The sequence below is a fragment of the Gopherus evgoodei genome, chromosome 10, assembly GCF_007399415.2.
Source record: "Gopherus evgoodei ecotype Sinaloan lineage chromosome 10, rGopEvg1_v1.p, whole genome shotgun sequence".
In the NCBI taxonomy this organism is placed as follows: Eukaryota; Metazoa; Chordata; order Testudines; family Testudinidae; genus Gopherus; species Gopherus evgoodei.
The window spans coordinates 7,118,557-7,139,802 of record NC_044331.1 but is presented as its reverse complement, the minus strand read 5'-3'; the positions used below and the strand labels follow the sequence as shown (position 1 = coordinate 7,139,802).

General features: G+C 45.7%; 1 protein-coding gene across 1 annotated transcript in view; it reads right to left on the bottom strand.

The window, feature by feature from the left end:
- Positions 1-21,246, bottom strand: part of IGDCC3 (immunoglobulin superfamily DCC subclass member 3) — a 169,546-nt gene that overhangs the window by 55,109 nt on the left and 93,191 nt on the right. Inside the window, exons 4-5 of the mRNA XM_030578350.1 lie at positions 14,240-14,377; positions 4,973-5,131 (exon numbers count right to left, since the gene is read on the bottom strand). Coding sequence (XP_030434210.1) covers positions 4,973-5,131; positions 14,240-14,377 — 297 coding nt within the window. The remainder of the gene's footprint in view (positions 1-4,972; positions 5,132-14,239; positions 14,378-21,246) is intronic.

Sequence of the window (21,246 nt, the reverse complement as noted above, 5' to 3'; positions counted from 1 at the left end):
CAAAGTAAAATTCTGCTTCCACTGAGGACCAAGGCTGAGTATCTGTATGGATACTGACCAGCAAGTGTCCAAAACGCTGGCGAGAAAAAAGAGGGCAGAATATCTTCAACTTTGGGAAGTTTCAAAAACCAAACCCTGATGTGAAATTTGCGAATGTCCCTTTCTCTATGGAGCTGATCCAACAGCTGGTGAAGTCAATTCAAATCTTTTCATGGTGAGACCTTGAACACATTTTTCTGGCATGAATTTAGGGTGTAAGTGCTCAGAGCTCCTTAGCTAGGACCAACAACTAGGGCAATGAAAATGCCAAGAATTCAACACGTAAAACAGTAACTGCAGCACATCTGGGAATGAATTCTAACCTGGAGCCCGATCCTGCATCCCCTACTAATGAAATCAACAGAACTGCTCACATAAGAGTATGAGCTGCAAAATTCACTGTACAAAAGAACAAAACCCATTTCTGAAAGCGGAGAACAGAGATATAAGACAGTGATTGTCAAAAAGAGCCTTCTAAAATGTGTTCTCAAGATGGACAATCATTTGTGAGATGGGATCTCATTTTTCTCCATAGCTTTCAGGAAGCAATGACGCGTGGAGTGGAGAACACTGGTGACCATCTGGCCATTCAGAGCCCAGCAGTTTGTTATGATACCAAACACATAATAAAGCACAATAGATTGTACAGGAGATAGAGAAAGAGGGGGCTTTGATTTATTTTCTTTACTGCCACTGACCCCTCCGCGTCTCCCATCCATCCCACACAAACACCCTCCATTTTGTATCTAGATATAGTCCGCTTTTAAAACAGCCCCTCACAAGACTTTCGCTTGCGACATGGCACAACGTGATATTCAAATGTCTGTGTTAGGATCCCAGAAGAAAACGGAAACTTTTCTGTATAGGGACTTAACAAAGGAGATCAAAGAACTCTAAATGGATAGGGGAGGCAGCGAGAGAGAGAGAGAGGGGAGAGAGAGAGAGAGCTTGACCCTAACCTTTGAAGGCAGGAGACGTCCCTGGATGATAATAAGATGGTATTAGCTGATTTAAAAGGGAGATTGTAATGAGAAAGATAATTATCACTGAAATAGAATAAGTGTTCAAACAGAGAGTGAAGACATCAAATGTGAAGATCTCAGCCCAACTCACAACCAAGATTTTCATTAAGATCTTTGGGACGCAGCATTACTTAGTGACTGAAGCTGAGTAATGGGAGTCAGGACTCCTGGGTTCTCTTCCAAACTCTTCCACTGACTTATTGTGCAACACTAGGCAAATCGCATTAACCTCTTTTTGTCTGTTTCCCCACCTATAAAACGTGGACAAGAATGCCTTCTTCACAGAGTATTGCAAAGGTTAATTGATTTATGCCTGGAAAGCATGCTGAAAGCCTCACATAACAGGAATGAAAGTATTACTTATTAGCACTTTGGAATATCATGCTGTGGGGAATTGGGCATTGTTTCAGAGGCCCAGCACTTCTGCAGAGCTCCTCCCAAATTATTCAGACTTTTGTTTCGTTGTTATTGGTTTTTCCCCTTACACCTTTGAAGCTAAAACCAGCAGTCTCTGTTGTTCACTCTCGGCAGTTTCTTATGCCCAAATAAAGTTGTTAGTCTCTAAGGTGCCACAAGGACTCCTCGTTGTTTTTGCTGATACAGACTAACATGGCTACCCCTCTGAAGTGGGAAAACTCAGACAATACAGTTCAGATAAAGCAGAAGCTGCTGGCAGCTAGAGCAGTTGAGCACACCAAGGGCACAACTCTGTTGCCAACAGAAGTTTCACCACTAGCTTCCACAGGAGAAGGATTCAGCCCTTAGAAAGAGACTAAACACTAGATCGGATGACCCGTGCTATACCTCTGAATTCCAAACAGTTCCCAGATACAGCTCAGCTAGCAACAGTCAGAGCTGGATACCCCTGCTGTGTCTGCACAGAGAAGCAGTCGCCAAGCTCCTCATATTCATAGACCCTTTTGATCTTCTAGTTCTTAATGGAAAAGCATTTGCTCCATGACAAGGAGGCTGTCCCCGATGGCTGTGACAGCACTTTCACTAGAAACCGATCCTCCTCTCAGTTAACCCCAGTGTCAATCCAGAGTAACCCAAATGGAAGTCAGTAGAGTAACTCTGGATTTGCAGCAGCATATCTGATATCAGAATGGGAACCCATGTTTTCAAAAATGTTGATTTTAAACGCTACCTCTTTGTAATTAGTTCGGCTATGTAACAGTTTGCTTATTCCGTTTCCTTATCGTGTTGTTGCTAAAGAGGAAGCAGTCAGCAATATGGAAAGTTTTTATTTGTGCAACTTTCATGAAGATTTTTAAACTAGCTGCATTTTTTTTAAAACTTCTCTTTTCTGCTCCCCTACCATGTTTGGTTCAATGGCCTTTACCACATGCATACTCTTGGAGAAGATCTCCTATCAGATGCAAAGTACTTTTAAATTGTTTTTCTTCCATTCCCCCATCCCATCCCAATCCTGGGGCTTTACACTGTGTAGCTGCACCTGGCTGCATTCCAGGCAGTTGCTGATTTACTGCTCCAAAACCTGAACTTGCCTTACTCCTGCTATGAATTATTAGCAGCACTTTTATTCAGCACCTTTAACTTTCAAGATGAATGGGGAGCATCGCTTGTGTCTATCTCGGAGTGTGCAAACGCAGGAAAAACATCACACAAAGAAATCTGACCTTACAGCTGTGCCAAAGTGGGGCTGTTCTTAATGTTTCCTCTGAATACTGTGTGGGTGCCTCAGTTTCTGGCCGACACTCGGTCTCCTGGCAACTAATGGCCCGGGCCCTTCCCCCTTGCAAGGGGATGCTAAAGGTGTGGGAGCACAAAGAGGTCAGATGACCTTCTGGCCCGGGAAAGGAACTCAGCAGAGAAGGAGGGGCTGAAGGGGTTGCAGTTGGGAGTTGGCAGGGGACAGGAAGTGAGGGCAGAAGGGGTTGCCTGGCTCGCTGGGCCCCAAATGGACCCGGTTGAGGGGTCCCATTCTCTGAACCTACAAGCTCTGTTTAACTGGCTGGCATGTTCCTGTCATCTAGTAAACCTCTTTTTTACTGGCTGGCTAAGAGTCACGTCTGACTGCAAAGTGGGGGTGCAGGACCCTCTGGCTTCCCCAGGACCCCCGCCTGGGTGGACTTGCTGTGGGAAGCGCACAGAGAGGCAAATGCTGAATGCTCCAAGGTCAGACCCAGGAAGCTGAAGCCGTGACAGCTTCTTGCCCTGAAGACAGTCTGCTCCAAGGGAAAAGAGGCTCCCCAAAGTCCTAACTGGCTTTGTGGGGAGCAGTTCCAAAGCATCACCCCGGGACTCCGTGACAACAGCCACTCTCAATTATTTTGTGCCAGAGAAGTAAATGCTTAACGCCAGGGTTCCCAAACTTTTCCACTGTGTGGGCCACATCTTAACAGGGAAATCGCTGTGTGCCCCCCTGCCATCCCCGCTGGCAATGGTATAATATTATCCCTGTGGCAACTACAGCAATTGCTTACAGGGAGAGGATTTCACATACTTTCAGCTTCTTTCAGTGTGATTTAGTAGCTGGGACCAAAAAGGAGGCCAGCACCTTTTGACCTTAGTGCTCTCCATAGATCAGCACTGGAAGGAATACATGTATTGAGTGATCAGGATCAATCAGTTGTAGAGCTGATATCACTTCTGCACTGGTAGCAGAGATACAGCTGTGAACCCAGCATGTGACTCTTGGTAACTGAGAGGCGAACATCACCGTGGAAGGATAGCACTTTCCCTGTCACTAGCATGAAAGGTTCAATTAGCCCACTCCGGCAGGAGATGCATCATTTGAGATTCAGGATATCATCAGTCAACCGTTAATGAGTGAACTGATGAGAGTGTGAGATGCTGCAAGAGGACCAGCAAGCGGAGGAGGTGAGTGCCTGTAATCAGGGGAGGATTATTACCATTCAGCTCCACACTGCCAGCTGGGTTGCCTTTCTAAACACTTGCCTGGCTCCTTTCACCATGGAGACTGGTGGCTCGGTGAGTTTCGGAGCGCTTGGTTCTGGCTGCTGGCTGGAAGGCCCATGAGAAGTGGCCCTGTCAGGACTATTGTTGTGGGCCAATGCTGGAGCCTGCATTTCCCTGGCACTGAGAATACGGGGAATGTCACAGGTGACTTTTTAAGAGGGCTCAACTCCAAATCTTTCGTGGGTGGCTCAGACTCATCATCTGTTGCTAGAGTCCATAGCGGTGGGTCCCCGGCCCACTGACCATCCAGAACCAGAGTTTTAAATGTCTTAACTGTACAAAATAAATGTCATGCTGGCAAAAGATGCCTGGTGAGTGAACTCTGTTATCCGCAGAGAACAGGTATAACACATCATCAATAGCACTACAAGCTTCCTCCAGGCCACCCTACCAGCAGGCCTCAACCCTGCCCTGGGGGGACCACTGGTAGAGGGGAGAGAGTAAATCAGTCTCCAGGCCCATTCAGCCTTTAGGCTCCCAACTGGTCCTGTTAACAAGGGTGCTAACTAATCACCGGTGAGTTCTGTGATCACAGGAACTGTGTGGGGGCATTTCAACCTGTTTCACAAAGGCAACAAAAGAACCATTGGACGTTGATGACTTCTGTTCTCTACTGACCTGAGCTGGATACACACCAACAAGGGATTTCGAAAGGAAAGGCTGTGTGTCACATGATCCTTCTCAGCTCAGGCAGACAGACGTGTACTTGCTCTGCTCGAGGTAGCACCTAAAAATGGCAGTGGCCGCAGCAGCTCAGACTAGCCATTCGAGTACCTACCCAGGGGACTGGGGAGGACTGTACTTTTTAAAAAAAAACTTTCCTCTCTTCACCAACATGCAATGCAAAGAACATCTAGGAAAACATGAACCAGCATCTGTTAAGGGCCAGATCTTTACACAGGGCTAGGAAGAGGTGGAGAAAATAGTTAAATGGGTGTAATTATCCAATAGTACCCTGATTATCTTACCTTGTACGACTAGCCTTCCCTGGGCAGTTCTCCGCACCCTAGTGCCGGGTTTGTTTGCAGCACACACGTATATCCCAGAATGCTGCACAGTGAGGTCAGAAATCATTAGGTTTCCTGTCCCCAGCACCTGAATTCCTTCTACACCAATGGGACGGCCATCTGGAAGAGGAAATGAGACAAAATTATTTAGTGTACCTTTAAGCTGAACTCTCTGGCCCACTGCGAGGGGAGTTAGCCCTGAGTCCCACTCAAGGGGAGTCCTTCCATTCACTTCAGTGAGTTTCAGCTCCAGCCCTCCACGGTGCAAGTCAAACGATGCACATGACGTGCGGAAAAAGCCAGTTCAAGAGCCTCAACTAAGCCTTTGCCCCCAATTATAATGTGTTTCATTAGTATCGGGCCCTTGCATTTTATTGTTCCATTGGTCAGGGTTTTAAGACTCCGCACCTGACAAACACAGCTCTAAATCTGCACTAGCCCATTCCAGGGTGTTTGAGTGGAGAGCCAGGTGGTCATTGCTGGAGGAGCTGCCCTTTCATCAGATGTGAAACTGAAATCCTGTTTCCTTCTTGCATTTGTGTTTAGAAAGAAGGTTAAACGCTCTACAGAACCAAAAAATAAAGGCCCAGCCTTGCGGATCTTAGCACCTGAGCACAACACACCTTCCTCAAATAGTTGTTCCTTTAGGTAGCAAAACAGTTTGTGTGTTGTGCTTTAAAGGCGTATTGAGATATTAAGAAAAAAGGAAAATTTGGGATCACTATTAAGGAAAAATTCCTGCCAGAGATTACATTAGACTGTGGCATAGTCTACCCAGAGAAGTAATGGGAGTCCAATAAAGACTTTAAACATTCTGTAGGGAACAATCGTTCACTGGCAGGCAATCCGCTAGATGAGACAGTTGTTTTCCATTTCGATTGGCCCAATCCTGAGATGCTGTGCACCTGCAGCTCCCATTGATTTGGCCCTCTGATTCTAGGATTGGCTTTACTGCAGTTGGATGCATAACTCCTAAGTTGTCTTAATCACAAGGAGCCTTATACCTAAGGGCCCGTGAATGGCACCGATTGCAAACATTCAGGGCTCTATGGAGCATACAGTGTCAATATCTACTATAATCCAATGATAGGAAATCTATGTGCAAATCAGTGTGGAAATGAAGTTGTTGACATTCAAAATGTGGTTGGGTCACTGCAGTCAAGCAGCTGAGACACCTTATAATTTTTATTGTAGCTATTGGTCTTCATGCTTCAGGCAATAAACTGCTGAGTAGCTGGGGTCAGGAAGAAAATTCCTTCTGTAGGATAGTAGTGCAGAATGAAGAGCTTTTATGGGGACTTTATCCTACCTGTGAAGAATCCAGAGCCAGCCACAGCCTTACAGAAAACCAACTAAATGGCTACGCTGGTCAATTACAGTATAGTTGTTCTTCCAGCAGAAAGGGACAAATAACTATCACCAGGGCCAGCTCTAACCTTTTTGCCGTCCCAAGCAAAAAAGAAATGCGCCGTGCCGCTGACCCCCCGAGCACTGCGCCGCCGAAACCCCCACCCCGCCGAGCACCATGCTGCTCGAAGCCCCGCCCCTCAAGCGCCGCGCAAGCCCCCACCCTCCCAGCGCCGTGTCGCCCGAAGCCCTGCCTCTCTCAGAGTGCCACGCCGCTTGAAGCCCCGCCCCCTCAGAGCACCACACCAAGCTCCCGTCCCCTCCGAGCGCCGCAACGCGCTCCCACGCCCTGTCCGAGCACCGCGCTGCCCCAAGCCCCCGCCCCTCTCCAAGCGCCGTGCAGCCCCAAGCCTCTGCCCCCCAGCGTGGCGCCAAGCCCCACCCCCGAGCGCCGTGTCACCCAAAGCCCCGCCCCCGGGTGCCACACCACCAAAACAAAAAAAAACCCTCCAGCACTGCCCCGATGAATTTAAAAAAAAAACCATACTCAAGTCTCCCTGCCCCAAGGTGCAGCCCCAGGCACGTGCTCAGTCGGCTGATGCCTGGAGCCGGCCCTGACAATCACCCAACCCAAAAGCCACTTTGCAAGCCATCTGTGATATATTTGGCATCTACCAATTTCTTCGGTTTGTTTCTACTTATGTTTAGGCATGCAATTTCTTCCTCATTCCAGGAACTATTTTATTTTTTTTTACACCAAAAGCACAAGCACATATCACAGGAGCCAAACCACCAAGACAGTTTAAGACCTCAAGAACAGGAGCACTAAAAGATGACACTAGCTACGAAACCAAGCCTTTCAACAAAAAAAAAATCAGCAGATCCTGCAGTATGTGTTTGTCCATCAGACCAGCAGAAATAAATAGTCTAATTTTAGATGGCACCTTGACAGAAAGCAGTGGGAAAAGGCACTATGAATTGAAAGACACAAAGCCCTGAAATTTGCAGAAGCATCTCCTGCCCATGCTCTTTGCAATGTTTTACAGGAAATGTTTAACTCAAAGGTTTCATTGTTCCATCTGGCAGGCAGATCCTGGACACTTCATTATTTACGTTACAGTGAAAGGTGCTTAAGTCTTTCATATGGAGAAAAACAATGTCATTAAATAATTGTATAGCTAGCCAATGTGCTGCAGCAGTAAATTGCTCAGCCATAAAAAGGACAGTAAAGCATGACCTGTCCAGTGTTTAATGAGCAATAAGAATGGTCTGTTCCCTTTGAATAATATCATTTAAACCAAACTGTAAAGGTCTGAATTAAATTCAAATTGAACTTGATTTCATCTTTAAATCAGACCTTTCCGAAGCCCGTATTTACAATAGGTGTAAAAATCAAATCTCTCTCTCGAGGAAGTAGGACAGGTGAAATATGTGAGCAGGCTGTACCGGGCAGGTAGGCTGTATGATTGTATAAATGAATTAGGAAATAATACAGAACTGTGACTTGAATGCCAGTCTGGGTTATTAAGCTATTTACCATGGGCTACATAATTTAAACATAGAAGACCCAGGCTGTGTCAGATACACCGCGCAGTCGAAATATCAGTGTCTATATGTTTCCATTTGTCTCTACAGCTGCCATCTATTCATTAGCGGTGTGAGAGTTTGAGGAAATTTCTCCTGCCAGCTAAATTTATCTTTTTTCTAAGCAAAAAAAGAATAAAGTTCTCCCAGGTCATATTCACCAGTCAAGAGACAAGGTGGCTGAGGTAATATCTGTAATGGGACCAACTTCTGCTGGTGAGAGAGACCCGCTTTCGAGCCACACAGAGCTCTTCTTCAGCTCTGGGAAAGGTAGTGAAGAGCTCTGTGTGCTTCGAAAGCTTCTCTCTCTCACCAACAGAAATTGATCCAAATAACAGATATTCCCTGACCCACCTCGTCCCTCTAATATACAGGAACAGACGTGGCTACAACTACACTGCATCCACGATTCAAGTCAGGCAAGTTTTGCCATCTCTAATAACCATAAACGGTTGCATTTGCTGGCTCAATTCACACTCCCTCTCTCGGGGTCTGTCTACAGCAGCATTCTGTAGTGCAGACCTGTGCTTCTCAAAGTCGGGCAGTCGCTAGTGTAGGGAAAGCCCCTGGCGGGCCGGGCGGTTTGTTTACTTGCCGCATCCACAGGTTCAGCCGATCGCAGCTCCCACTGGCCACGGTTCACTGCTCCAGGCCAATGGGAGCTGCTGGAAGTGGCAGCCAGCACATCCCTCGGCCCGTGCTGCTTCCTGCAGCCCCCATCGGGCTGGAGTAGCGAACCGCAGCCAGTGGGAGCCGCGATCGGCTGGACTTGCGGATGTGGCAGGTAAACAAACCAGCCTGGACCGTCAGGGGCTTTCCCTGAACAAGCAGCGGACCAGCTTTGAGACGCACTGATGTAGACACTACAGCAATGGAAGGGTTCTTCCATCTCTGTAGTAAACCCACCCCCTCAAGAGGCAGTAGCTAAGTCGACGGAAGGAGACCTAGCTACATCTACAGTGGGGGTTAGGTCGACCTGATTACAGTATAACATTTTTCACAGCCCTGAACAATGTAGTGTAAGAAATGCCATGGGGTGGGGTTTGGCCCAAGCCCCGTCCTTCTGAGTGACTTCGGTCCACAGCTGGACCAGAGTGTGGTGCCTCCCTCCACTCAGGATTCACAGCCATGACCCCTCTCCTGGAGTTAGGTGCATGTGGATCTAGCCCTCAGTGTTATCATCAAGGCCCATCTCACAGTCACAGAGAGAGCACGAAAATAATCCTTTGCAGAGGTCTGGCTCCGTTCCTCTGATGACCACAGAGGGCGCCACAAACATGAACTGCATCTGCCAACCCCCTGGCACGGTCGATGCATATTCTCAAACCCATTGTGTAGAGAGGGAAACCCCACACCAAGATTTGCCCCCAGTCTCAGCGAGTTAATGACAGGGCTAGGAACACAACCCAGGAAACCTGCTTTCCTGACTTTAATCACCAGGTCCCTGTCTTTCAATACAACAGTGGTTTTCAACTGGGGGGGTCCATGGACCTCAGGGAGGCTGCAGACTACGTCTAGGATTTCCAAAGGGGCCCCCTCTCTCCATTTGAAAATTTTAGGGGTCTGCAAATGAAAAAAAGGTTGACAATCACTGCAATAGGCTATATCACAAAGACGAAAAACATCCTGCCCCAGCCAAGGTGAGGATAGAGCTAATTTGCTCTAAACACTGCTGCTTGGCTCCCGAAGCTACAGGGGCTCAGAGGAGTGAAATTTTTGACATGACCTTTAACTTACTTTGAATCAGCGAGCAGCAGAGAGCCAATCCGGGCGGGCTTGTTCACTGTATTCTGTTTGCCAAAGCTTGCTGAAGAGCTATCCACTCTTTAAAACAACAGGAAACTGGCCAATCTCCAAAGAAGCCAGTCTAACTTCTGAGTCTAACCAGTCTGGCAAACCCGAACCCAAACAGAACATGAACGTACCATTACTTGGCTTGTGATAATGCCTCGGAAGCCTCACGCTCTTAGCAAGGACAAGAGGACTGATGCAGAACGATGGGTGTGCTGCAATAGCTGCCCATTGCAATGCCAGCCCAGAAGACTTGAGACACCCTTTCCCAGAGCACAGGGAGGAGAAGGTGGTATTCCTCATGCAGCCAGCCCCCTGCTCTCCCTTGAGCTCTGTGACTAGACTGCACTTTCCTCTGGGATGGTGAAATAGCTCAAACCACCACATGCACTACAGAAGTTTGGAATCCATCTGTCAGACTCAAATGGAGACGGGGGCTCAGATCTCCAAACTGCCTACCCGGAACAGGGTGCGAATCTACAGCGTACTGTGTGCCTTCTGCAAGGTACCGAGCACCTCTCTTTCCCTTTTAGAACCAGCATTCACAGAGGCCCAAGGAGTCCAGCAAATTTACATGCAACAGTGCCTTCCACAACAACCTCTCGAATAATAAGCAGGACATTTTGCATCCTCTGAAATCAGCCATGCCAGCAGTTTTCTAATGTTTTAATTCTATGGATGACTTTGTAAGACAAAAACCATCTTGTGGACCTCCCACATCTTCCTATCCTGTGACATTCCCTGTCTGCTAGACTATAGTCTCTTAGACATGATGACTAGTGAATCAGAGAACCACCAATGAACCTCTAGAACAGGTGGTTCACGGACCATCGCTTGACATCCAGCAAGCTGTCTGATTGAGCAGGAGACGAAACACCATTATGAGTCCCAGTGTCACGCGGCTTCTCCAGGGGCCATAGAAGGAACTGAGCCCGAAGTATGTGGGCCTACTCTGAGACTGCAGAATTAGGTCATTTCCATTTCACTTTATATTGATGTGATTGTGACAAAACAACACTATGAACCAACTAGCGAACATCAGGGTGGAATACTGATAGGACCTTAAATGGCATGTTGTTTTTAAGGTGTGAGTTTCGGCTGGTAGTGAAGAGCGGCTGGGTTACTAATTAATAAACACTGGTCACACTGAAGCTGGCTATACTCCAAACAGGAGATACCCTCAAATAACCTCCTTGCAGTGCTCAAGTAAAGTTTTAAAATTTCCTGTTAGAGTGAAATCTGGATGAAAGATCCCTGCAATTTGGGATAGAAGTTATTTAATTTTCCAAGGTATCTGGGATGCTCTTTCACTGTAACGGATTCCATTGTTCTGTTTACTAAGCAAATGACTGGCACATCAGCACCAATTACAGGAATTCGTTAAAACGTGCCAGGCGATATGAATATGCAACAACGCGGATGCCTTTCTTTTATAAGTAGCAAGTGGAAAGAAAGTAACAACTTTCTAATGTTGACCATTTAGGTCTTTTGTGAATTCTTTGTATCCTGGCATAGTAGCCTTCTACTTTTTAGACACATGGGTCTTCTACTCCGTCGGACATTGGGCACCATGTATTAGCATATTTAGAATACATTGCAACAGTTGACTATTCAGTGTGTGAAGTGGTGAAATTTACTCTATTATTTCTAAACACTTTAGGGAATGGTGCTCCTGTCAACCAGTCAGCCATCTATTGCAAGCTTCTGTGTCCAATAAGTTACCAATTAATTGGCTCCTACAACTGTTGTATGGTTTATGTGTTGAATGGCTCTCTCTTTAGTAATTTCCTTCCCATTGTGTAACCCTTTCTGACAAGTTCTGTATAACGCTATCAGATAATCACTGCCCTTTCTTTCTTGTCTCACTTTTCTAGATCTCTCTAAATAGTGTGTTATTTTGTCTCAGTACCTTTGATGGAGGCCAGATCAGCAGCTTGTCAGTTAAAGGATAAGCGGATACGTATCATATTAAGAATCATTATTCATTCTGCTGGCTTTGCAATAAGTTCCCTGGAGATTCATTTTGGATGGGTTCAGGTTTGAGTGTGTAGTTGTGAAAGGACAAATCTTATCTTTCTTGAACAAACCAAAACCTTAACGATTTTATACATCTCTCGGAACAAATCCTCTAATGAACATTTCACTTTGCAAACATTTCACTTTGCAAAGACCTTTGTGGTAGAGGGATACAAAATATTCACAAGGAAATAAAAGTAAACGTTTATTGCATATCATTCAAAAATTGACCCATGATTTGAGTGATTTTTTTCCCAAACCAAACTGGGTCCATTTCCCACTGAAAATCAGCCAGGTTTTTGGCAAAGTCAGAGCAAAAAGTGGCTCCATTTGTTTAAGATGAGACAGCTTCTACACAGAAAATGACGCAAAAATTCACATTTATGCTCATTTCTGAGTAAAACAAAATTTGAGGGGTGCAAAGGACCCCCATGAAATGGCAAAATCCTGCAAAAGTGAAATACTTCAATGGGGACTTTTCCTGATTTTTAAAAAAATAGTGTGAAAATAATTCATTTATATTAGTTTTTATTTAAATAAAACTGAACTGAGCCTAATCTAAGTTGGCTGCCTCCATTTAAGACCCCACTGCCATATATTTTATAGTTTTTGGTACTGTGTGGAAAGTTTTTTCTCCAAGTTGTACTGCTTTAACAGCTATTTGAGAGGAATCCTCCTGCAATTACTCTTCATGAACTGGCATCTTAGGAGGTGCCTCAGACAGGTAAACTTCATACACGAGGAAGCTACACGTGTATAAACTCAATGAGGCATGAAAATACCTCTTCTTCGATGTCCCCCCGCCTCCTCCAACTGGTTTGGTCCAACTTGGAGTCCTTTCAAAGTTGTGTTGTCTCCTTTCCCCTCCTCCTGACTGTGAGGGCCCAAGAACGCGAAAGAATATGTCTGATACTTTCAAACGTTATTCAGATAGTTCAAAAAAGAGCCAAAAGGATCCTTAGATCCATTAACCCGTCAGGAACCTTTCACATCATTGTAGAAATTGACAAAAGAATGAGGAGGAAGCATTCACACTTACGTGGAAATAAAAACAGTGAGGTTTTCTTTTGACTCAGTAGCTCTACAGCAAATGCCATGAGAGAGGAGTTGGGTTTTTTTTTGATAGATGGTAGTGTTGGACTGAATCTATACGGAGTAATATGGCTTGACGCTATTATATCTTCATTACTACACCATTCTATGGAGACAAGTGTTTTGAACAAGCCAATGAGCTGATATAATTAGGGCAATTATAAAGTAGTTTATTATAGTTGAGAGTCAAGGTAGAGCGGCCTTGTGCCCAAAAGAACATTGCAACACCGTGGCATAGCATATCCAGCAGGCTTTTAAAACAACATCAGTGTGACGATTATTGCTCGGGGGAAAAGGTCAGTTAGCGACAGACTTGGATATTAACAGTCTATAGAATCTGAATGGAAAAGGCAGTGTGAAAAAAAATCTTTCTAGATTACCACTATATAAGTGTATTCTTTCTGTTTCCCTCAAGGCTCTAGACTGGGAAGCTAACAACCATTAATCAAATTCTGAGAACCAGAGTCTCATGAGTAAAAAGCAAGGTGTGTGTCTGAAGTCTAGGGTGAGCATAGCTACTTAGAGTGTGTTTCATTCCCCAAAACGTAGCCCATAACCCTGCATAGCCACTTTGGAGAACATGTAATATCCTGGTGGGAAGATCTTCTGAGAATGAAATGATTGCAATGTGCTTCTCCGAGGAGGAACAGCTCAAAGGTCTGGAAATATTCACTAGGTTCAGATCAAATACACATATATTTTCAGGTACCAGAGTGCAACACAAAGGCCATCAACTATTTATCTGGGAAAGACTTCTGCTTGGCAGTTAAATGTGAAAGCACCCTTCCACTCTATGCATTTATCTGGGCTAACGTCAAACGGGGAGAGCTTAAAATAACATTCATTTTTCGATTGCAAAAACCACCGCACTACTCCACTCGCATGATGGAATTTGACAGTGACTCAGTTTTTCATGCTGATTAACAAATAGTCTTGATCTCACCACTGAGAATCTATTCTTCAGAGCTTCATGTGTGCAACTATTAACCACTCCCATTCCCTGGTTTTATTTTAAACCACTCAATAGACAGACAGTTTCTCTCAAGTCTGTTTTACTTGGAAGACATGTTTGTGTATGAATTCACTTCTCTGGAGTCAACCTTGATGCTTTCGCTGCAACTAAAGAAAACGCTGTCACTTTTTGGAAAGCTAAAATTATCACCTTTCATAAAATGTCTGGCTTCAACCAGCCCACCTCAATAACAAGTTGAAATAGGAACTCGGAAGGCAGTACAAACCCTAGACAAAAAGATAAAAGGGGTTCTGAGTCTACAATTAACCTGAAGAGTAAAGAGAAGGCTGAATTGTCCGGTGCAATAAATAATCAATGGCACATAATTATTTCCCGTGTAAGGACAATGAACAGTGCCAAGAAATTCCTGCCACTCAGTTGCTTACCTAGTCGACTCCAGGACACAATGGGCCTGGGATTTCCAGTTGCAATGCATTCCAGGATAGCTGTCTGGTGCACAGTCAGGGTGAGGTTCTCTGGGCCGACAAGAATCATGGGATCCTTGTAAACCGTAGAATGGGAGCCTGCAAAGATATACTCACTGTTAACTGAGACCTACCAAGCTTTAGTGCTTAACTGCAACATGTGACACTGTAGAGTACAGTGATAACCCACGAGGGCTCAATTCATCTACATGAAGCCTAATGGGAGCAGGACGTGACCCAAGTAATCCAGAATGAATGATTTCATCACATGCATTCACTAACTAGTGACACCAAACAAGGACGTTGCCTATATAACAGGTGTAGGTTGAAGTGTACCTTAAATATGCATATTGACATTTCCATGATAACACTCCTGACAGAAATGACCAGTCCACAAGCACGTTCTGTAAATCCAATTCATATACTGCACATATGCAAAGTATAAGAAAAACAGCATTGATTAGCAATGGATGAGCCAAGGTTTTAACTAAAATGCACGCGGTGCCCAAGTCATCTGTAATGGTATGGACCAAATACCATCTCTGTTGAAAAGCAGTGTTAAAAGAAACAGAGCAGATTTAGAGGTGACAAAATGGCTGGTGAAAGTGCATGCCAATAGGTGGGTGTAAACTGATGTATGTGACACGGGTGGAAAGGAGAAGTGGTTTAGAGGAAGGAAAGCAGCTACAAGGAAAGTGTAAGGAGACGTGAGACCGAATCGGGAAAGGGCTGCTTCATCTTTCACCTTTGATTGCCCTCGCGTGAACTGTTTTTCCTGTTTCACCTCTCGCTGCCCCCTTGTAAGTTACACCCACGGACTTCAGACTGTGGTAGTCCATAACATGGTAGGCACTGGCCAAATGCAGGGGAAGCTGCAGCCTCCCCCACTTCATGTGGCGGCTCACAGCATCCAGAACAGCTGAGAGCCGCCTGTAAAGGAGCCATCTCTTACTGCTGCTGGGGCCATGTGCTTTGGCCCCAAACTTGGCTAGGCTCCTGTCTCTGACCCCTGGTGTTGCTCAAGGGGCTGCTTCTAAGTCTCTCCTTCCAGGGATCTTTTTAAAGGGACATTCCCCCAAGGAATACTACAGCGGGTTCCACATGGTGTCCCTTCCACAACATTTGACATCACCTCTGACTTCGGGACAAATGGTTAACATTTATCAGAAAACCTTTCTGGTTTGCAGTAAAGGGGTGGACCATACTGATTCACACTGATGCACTTTGTATGACAAGTCACAGGTCTCGTGGGCAGGGCTACAGTACCATTATTATTTCCTTGTCTCACAGTAGTGCCTAGACTGTCACCTGATTGTGCTAGAGGAGGCAGATACTTCTAGCAAAAGATAATCTCTGTCACGAAGAACTCATAGTCTAAACAGACAAGACAAACAGAGGAAGTATTATTCCATTTTACAGGTGGGCAACTGAGGCCCACAGACATTGGGTGACTTGCATAGGAAGCATATTGCAGAGCTGGGAACTGAATCCAAATCTTGTGAGAGCCCAGTGCCATATTCCTAGGACCAACTTTCCTTTCATGCTTCCTATAGATTTGAAGTATGATTTGGAGGAGGCGTGTTCCTCTGTACTGTTATTTGACTGATTTCTGAGCCTTTCATCATCTTCCGGGAGGTAGGCAGATAAGGCAGAGCTGATGTACGCTTGAGGATCCAGAAACCTAGGCGTGACTGCTATCACCCTGGAAACGCTGGAGCGTGGCAACAACACTTAGAGCCCAGGACCATTCTTTGAAGCTAAGAATGCATGAAGAGGCAACAAAAACAGCGATGCCTTCCAATCCAGAACTTCTGCATCTCAGCGCGCCACGCGCTTCAGCTTTCCACGGAGCCACACGCCGTGCAAGCTGAAGGCCCGCAAGAGCCGTCTCTCCCCAGGAAACAGTCTGCTCTGCACAGGAGGTGTGAAGTAACGTATCAGACAATCTGTGTGTGGATGTAAGGAGCTGGGCTCAACTCCTGATTTTGCCACAGACTCCTTGTGTGTAGTTGGGTAAATCATTTAACCTCAGTTCCTCATCTGTAAAATGGAAATAATAATACGTCCTTTGTTGGACTGCAAGCTCTTCAAGGCAGGCACTGTCGCTTGGTATGTGGACATGCAGCGTACAGTACAATGCGGCCCTCAGCTTGGCTGAAGCCTCCGGGCATGACCAAAATGCAATAAAAAAAATAATACCCTGGGCACTAGACCCATTACCTGTCAGACAAATAGCACGTCACTTTGAATCAATACGATACAACCCTTTCTTACATACAATAAAGCTTTGCCGTTACTGAAAACTGGGCCCAATTCCAGAAAGACAAAATCAGCCCAAAGCTATGACAACCCATAGGCTTAATGTTATAGCTTGATATATGCTTTTCAGAATGACCAAAGTCCAGATCTGGTGCAGTCCCACTCTCTTGTACTTAGGCTATACTCCACAAACAGTGAGGTCAAGCAGTGTTTAAGGAATGTCAACAATCCATTGCCGGTGGCAAGAATATTCTGTACACCTGCATGGAGAAATACATCCAAAAATTTCTATCCGTAGGAGTTTGAGGGCAGCAGTGGGGGTAGGAAGAGGTGAAGGGTTTAATTAAGTCAGCCCAGGCTCCTTTGGATCTGATTTGCGACTAATATTGTGCTATTCTGCTTTAAGATCTCTCCACTACTGGCTCTTGTACATGGAGCTTCTTATGACTGCAAAGATCATTCAGACAGAAATGCTGCATTGGAAAGTCTTTGCAAAGGCTAGATTTCATTTCCTCCTGTACTTTTTAGCTTCACGCTGCAGCGGGGGCTGAAGTCAGGGCATATTACAGTGATACTGAAGCAACCACAAATGAGTGGCTCATCTGTTAATCATGTATACGGCTGCTGCACAGGGGATGATAAAGCTACAGGATGGGTTGTTTTTAAAGAGGTAAGATTCAAGAAAAATCGCTTTGTGCATGTGTGGCTTAAAAGTTGGCTCCTTACTACTCTGTGCAATACTGATCTCTGAAGAGAATCAGAGCAGTTAATTACATTTAACAACTGGCAAACGTTAGAAGATTTGAAAAATGAGATTTTCTATCCAGGGATCTCAACACCGTTCAAAGCATCTCCACAGCATCACAATACCAAGGCTTGGCTCCTATTCTGAAGCACTCAGCGCTGGCCTCACTCAGCTCCCACTGAAGTCAATGGAAGCTTTATTGTCGACTTCCATAGGAAAAGGGGAGGAAGTTTAGCCTAGTGCTCTGGAGTGGGATTCAGGAGACCATGGTTCTGTTCCCAGCTCTGCTGCTGCTTTGCTGGGTGACCTTGGGCAAGTCACTTTCCTCCCTGTGCCTCAGTTTCACCACCTATCCAATAGGGATAAGGATACTGATCATCTTTGTAAAGCGCTTTAAGATCCATTGATGCAAAGCGCGGACTAAGAACTAGGTAGGATGAACATGCTTCTGAAAATGACGCCCCTCAATTCTTAGTTAGGCTCCTAAATAAAAAGTCCTGGTTTTCAAATGCACTAAAACCATACAGCATCTCTCATTGAAGCCCATGGATGCTCACCATTATTTAAATGCATAAATATTACCTTAAGAACCTAACTTTCAGGGCCCATTTTTTAAAATCTTGGTCCAATTTAGGCTAGGAACCCAGTTCTCCAGGCCCACCATGCTGCGTTTTAACCCTGAGACCAACTCAAATACTTCATTGTACCTTATGCAAGCCATGCACCCCTCCTGGATTTGCAGCCCTGGGTTGGACATCTCACAAGAACAGGTTCTCTCCCAAGATTCCTGGTACTTCTCACTTCGGGCCAACACTGAAATAAAGCACTTTTCCAAGATTCCTACAGTTCTGTCCAGAACCAGAAATTTAAGGGCACGATCAGCAGCCAAAATGAAACAGAACTCTTTTAAAAGTTGTCCAAACTCTTTTGAATCCCAGAAGGATCCATTTGGGGTTCAGCTTAAGTAGGTGTCAGTTCTTATCTGCACCAGCCCCTCTATCCCCACGCAACATAGTTTGCTCACTGAACCGTAGAAAGGACAAATGGACAAAACCTCATACATCATCTTATGCCTCTCTCTTCATAGGCAGGATTGTTCCTGATGGTGTCTTCCCTCCTGCTTTATCCAGTGTGGATGTAAATGTCCATCAGATGACAGGGGTGACTGTCTTCACCATGAGAACAGGAATGAACAGCCCGGTAAGATGCAAGATCCAGGGATTTTTTCTTAGCGGAGACTCAGAGTAAATAAAGCAGGGTCAGGGGCCTGAGGGGGCAGGAGGGAAGAGACCACTATCTGTGCCATAATAAACTAAGGGCAGGGCAACCTATTCCTCTGTGTTACTGGAACACGGGATGAGGTCCACCTCATTTGCCTTGCCATGGCTCATGAAATACAAAATGCAAATAGTCTATTTTCTTCCCTGTGCCCCTGACCCAGGGGCTGGGAAGCATGCTGCTCTCTGTTCCCAAGAAGCAAAGGGCTAGCATCTCCAGCTGTACATCAGAGCCCCAGAGGGGACCTGGCCAGGCAGGCTGGGGGATGGCCTGCATATCTGTTAGTATATAGTACAACAGAGGGCATACTACATATTACTGCCACAGCTCCACTCTGCACCCTGACAGGGCCTGTCCTATGTGGGCAGAATGCCCCTTAACACCACTGCCCGTGTGCTTCCACGTCTCAGCTCTGTACTGTGCTCCTCTGGCTGCCAAAGCCAGATGGGAGCCACTTACAGCTTCATCGCCTGCTATTCAGAAGTAACTAGAGTGCAGTGTACCAGTGCCACCTCCCCTGGTGCCAGCACAGGGGCAAGCAAAGGGTAGGCAGCTGCTGAGCAGGGCCTATGTTGACTGTGGCTGGAAATGTAAAACACCAGCCTTCTATGCAGAGCAGCTGATCTTGGCAAATGATCAGTCAGGAGGTTCTCCGCACCACACAGGAAATTTGTTTGATCCAGGGGGCAGGAATGAAGGAGCGATTCTTGGTCGAGAGCTCTAGGCGAGCAAGCTAGCAGCAGAGCCAAACAGGTTTCAAAACACCACAGAGGAGTAAAAGGAAAAAGGTGTCATTCCTAAACGAAACTGGCTTAGGTTGAGGCACAAAGTCCCCACCTCTGAAACCAGTCACAGCGGCAGCAGCACCAAAGAGAAGGATATTCAGGCTGGTAAAAGGTCCCAGGCACCATTAATAAGGACAAGTACTCGGTTAGAGAAAGAAAAGCGCACACCAATGACATTTCTATCTTGATTAAAAAGGCAGCAGCAGCAGCAGCACAATCTCTGCTTGTGTAGGAAAGGTGTCAGTGCAGGGAAGCCACATGGGAACATCTGCTCTAAGAAGGGACTTGAAAATAATCAATCAATAGGACAGAAGGAACATCTGTGCTTTGTGCTGCCATGGGGCCACCACCCATGCTGCAGAAGAGGAGAGGGAACACAGCTGCGAGACTGACAGCATGCTTTAGGGTCTACATCCACAGCAGGCAATCCCAGTGGTTCTATCCTCCAGTTCTTCCAGTTCCAACACCACAACATTGTCTAAAAGTGAGGAAACCAGCGCTAACTGGCAGGTTGGGGTGCAGGCAGGTTGTCCATCCTCTTGTACAACCGTCTCATGTGGGAGAATTTGCAAGGACAACAAAACTGATCAAAAAGTGTCTTGCGAGCAGTTCTATCAGAGAGGGACTTAAGCTCCACCATGCTTCCAGGAAACAGGGAAACGGCAGCAAACTATGAATCTTCTTGAACCAGCAACCTGCTCATCAGGTGTCTCTCTTTTATCAACATCCCAGTGAGAAACATCGACAGTCCATCCTGTTCCAGTGCTGCAGCCCTTGTCAGAAACCATCTTCATCTTGTAGCTCCTCTGATCCATTAGCAAAGTCTTGGTTCTGAAACCATGTTCCAAGGCTCCAATAAAAAACTGGTGTGAGTCCATTTCTTTGCAGGTGGACAAATAATATAGATTCACAGCCCCAATTATGGCGGTGATGGGCAGAACGCCAATAGGTGTAATTCTTACCCCCTGCCACCATCACATCCAAGGGCAAGAAGAAGAGGAAAAGGTTTGCGAGGTGATTTTGTGTTCTGTTATGGCAGTGCAACTCCCATGCACTTATGCCGGTGCATCACTTATACTGGTGAAAGCACATTTAAATGCTATCTATGTAGTACTCACGTTGATGATAATGCTGTAACTTCCGCTAGTGAAATAGCACTTATATCAGCGCAGTCTGCATAGTGTTGACTTATTCATCATGGTATTTGTTTCTTTAAGAAAAACAAATACTACAAATGCTGCACATAAAGGAAACCAGGGGAATATCCATTCAGAGTGAGAGATGGTCAGATGAAAGCAGCTAGCACTTTACTCCTCGAGTGAAATAATAACTCAGAGCAGTAAATTGTTAAACAGAACTTCAGCCCGCAGATAATTTATTGTTCATTTTCCCCTCCTTGCAGCTACTGTTCACATACATCAAGCAAGCAGATCTGTAACAGGCCTCCAATGCTACCAGGTCTTTCAGAACCAGTTAAGCCGTTTTCTTCTCCCATCAGATGTGATGTACAACATCTCTCTGCACCAGCCTCTCTCCATTTCCCAAAGGCTGTTTTCTTACATGCAGCCGAGAGACTCATCTTGCATTCAGGAAAGGAACAGCCCAAGCTCTATGCCGTCACTGACCACAGAGCCATGTCTGAGGATTACAGCAGGCTTGGTAGCACAAGTCTAATTCGGCAGATCTTGGGTCTCAGTGTGCATAGTTGTATGAAACAACAGGATCATGACTCCTGGTAATGAGATGTGGTGATTGTCCACAGATGCTGAAGTCCTGCCCTGCTGTATCGCATTAAGGGACATCTAAAGCTCCAGAAATTCCAGAATTGGTTTGTTCAGAGTGCTGTTCTACACTCAGAAGTGACTATGTCCAAAATCTTGCTCAATGGACCTGCTTCTCCA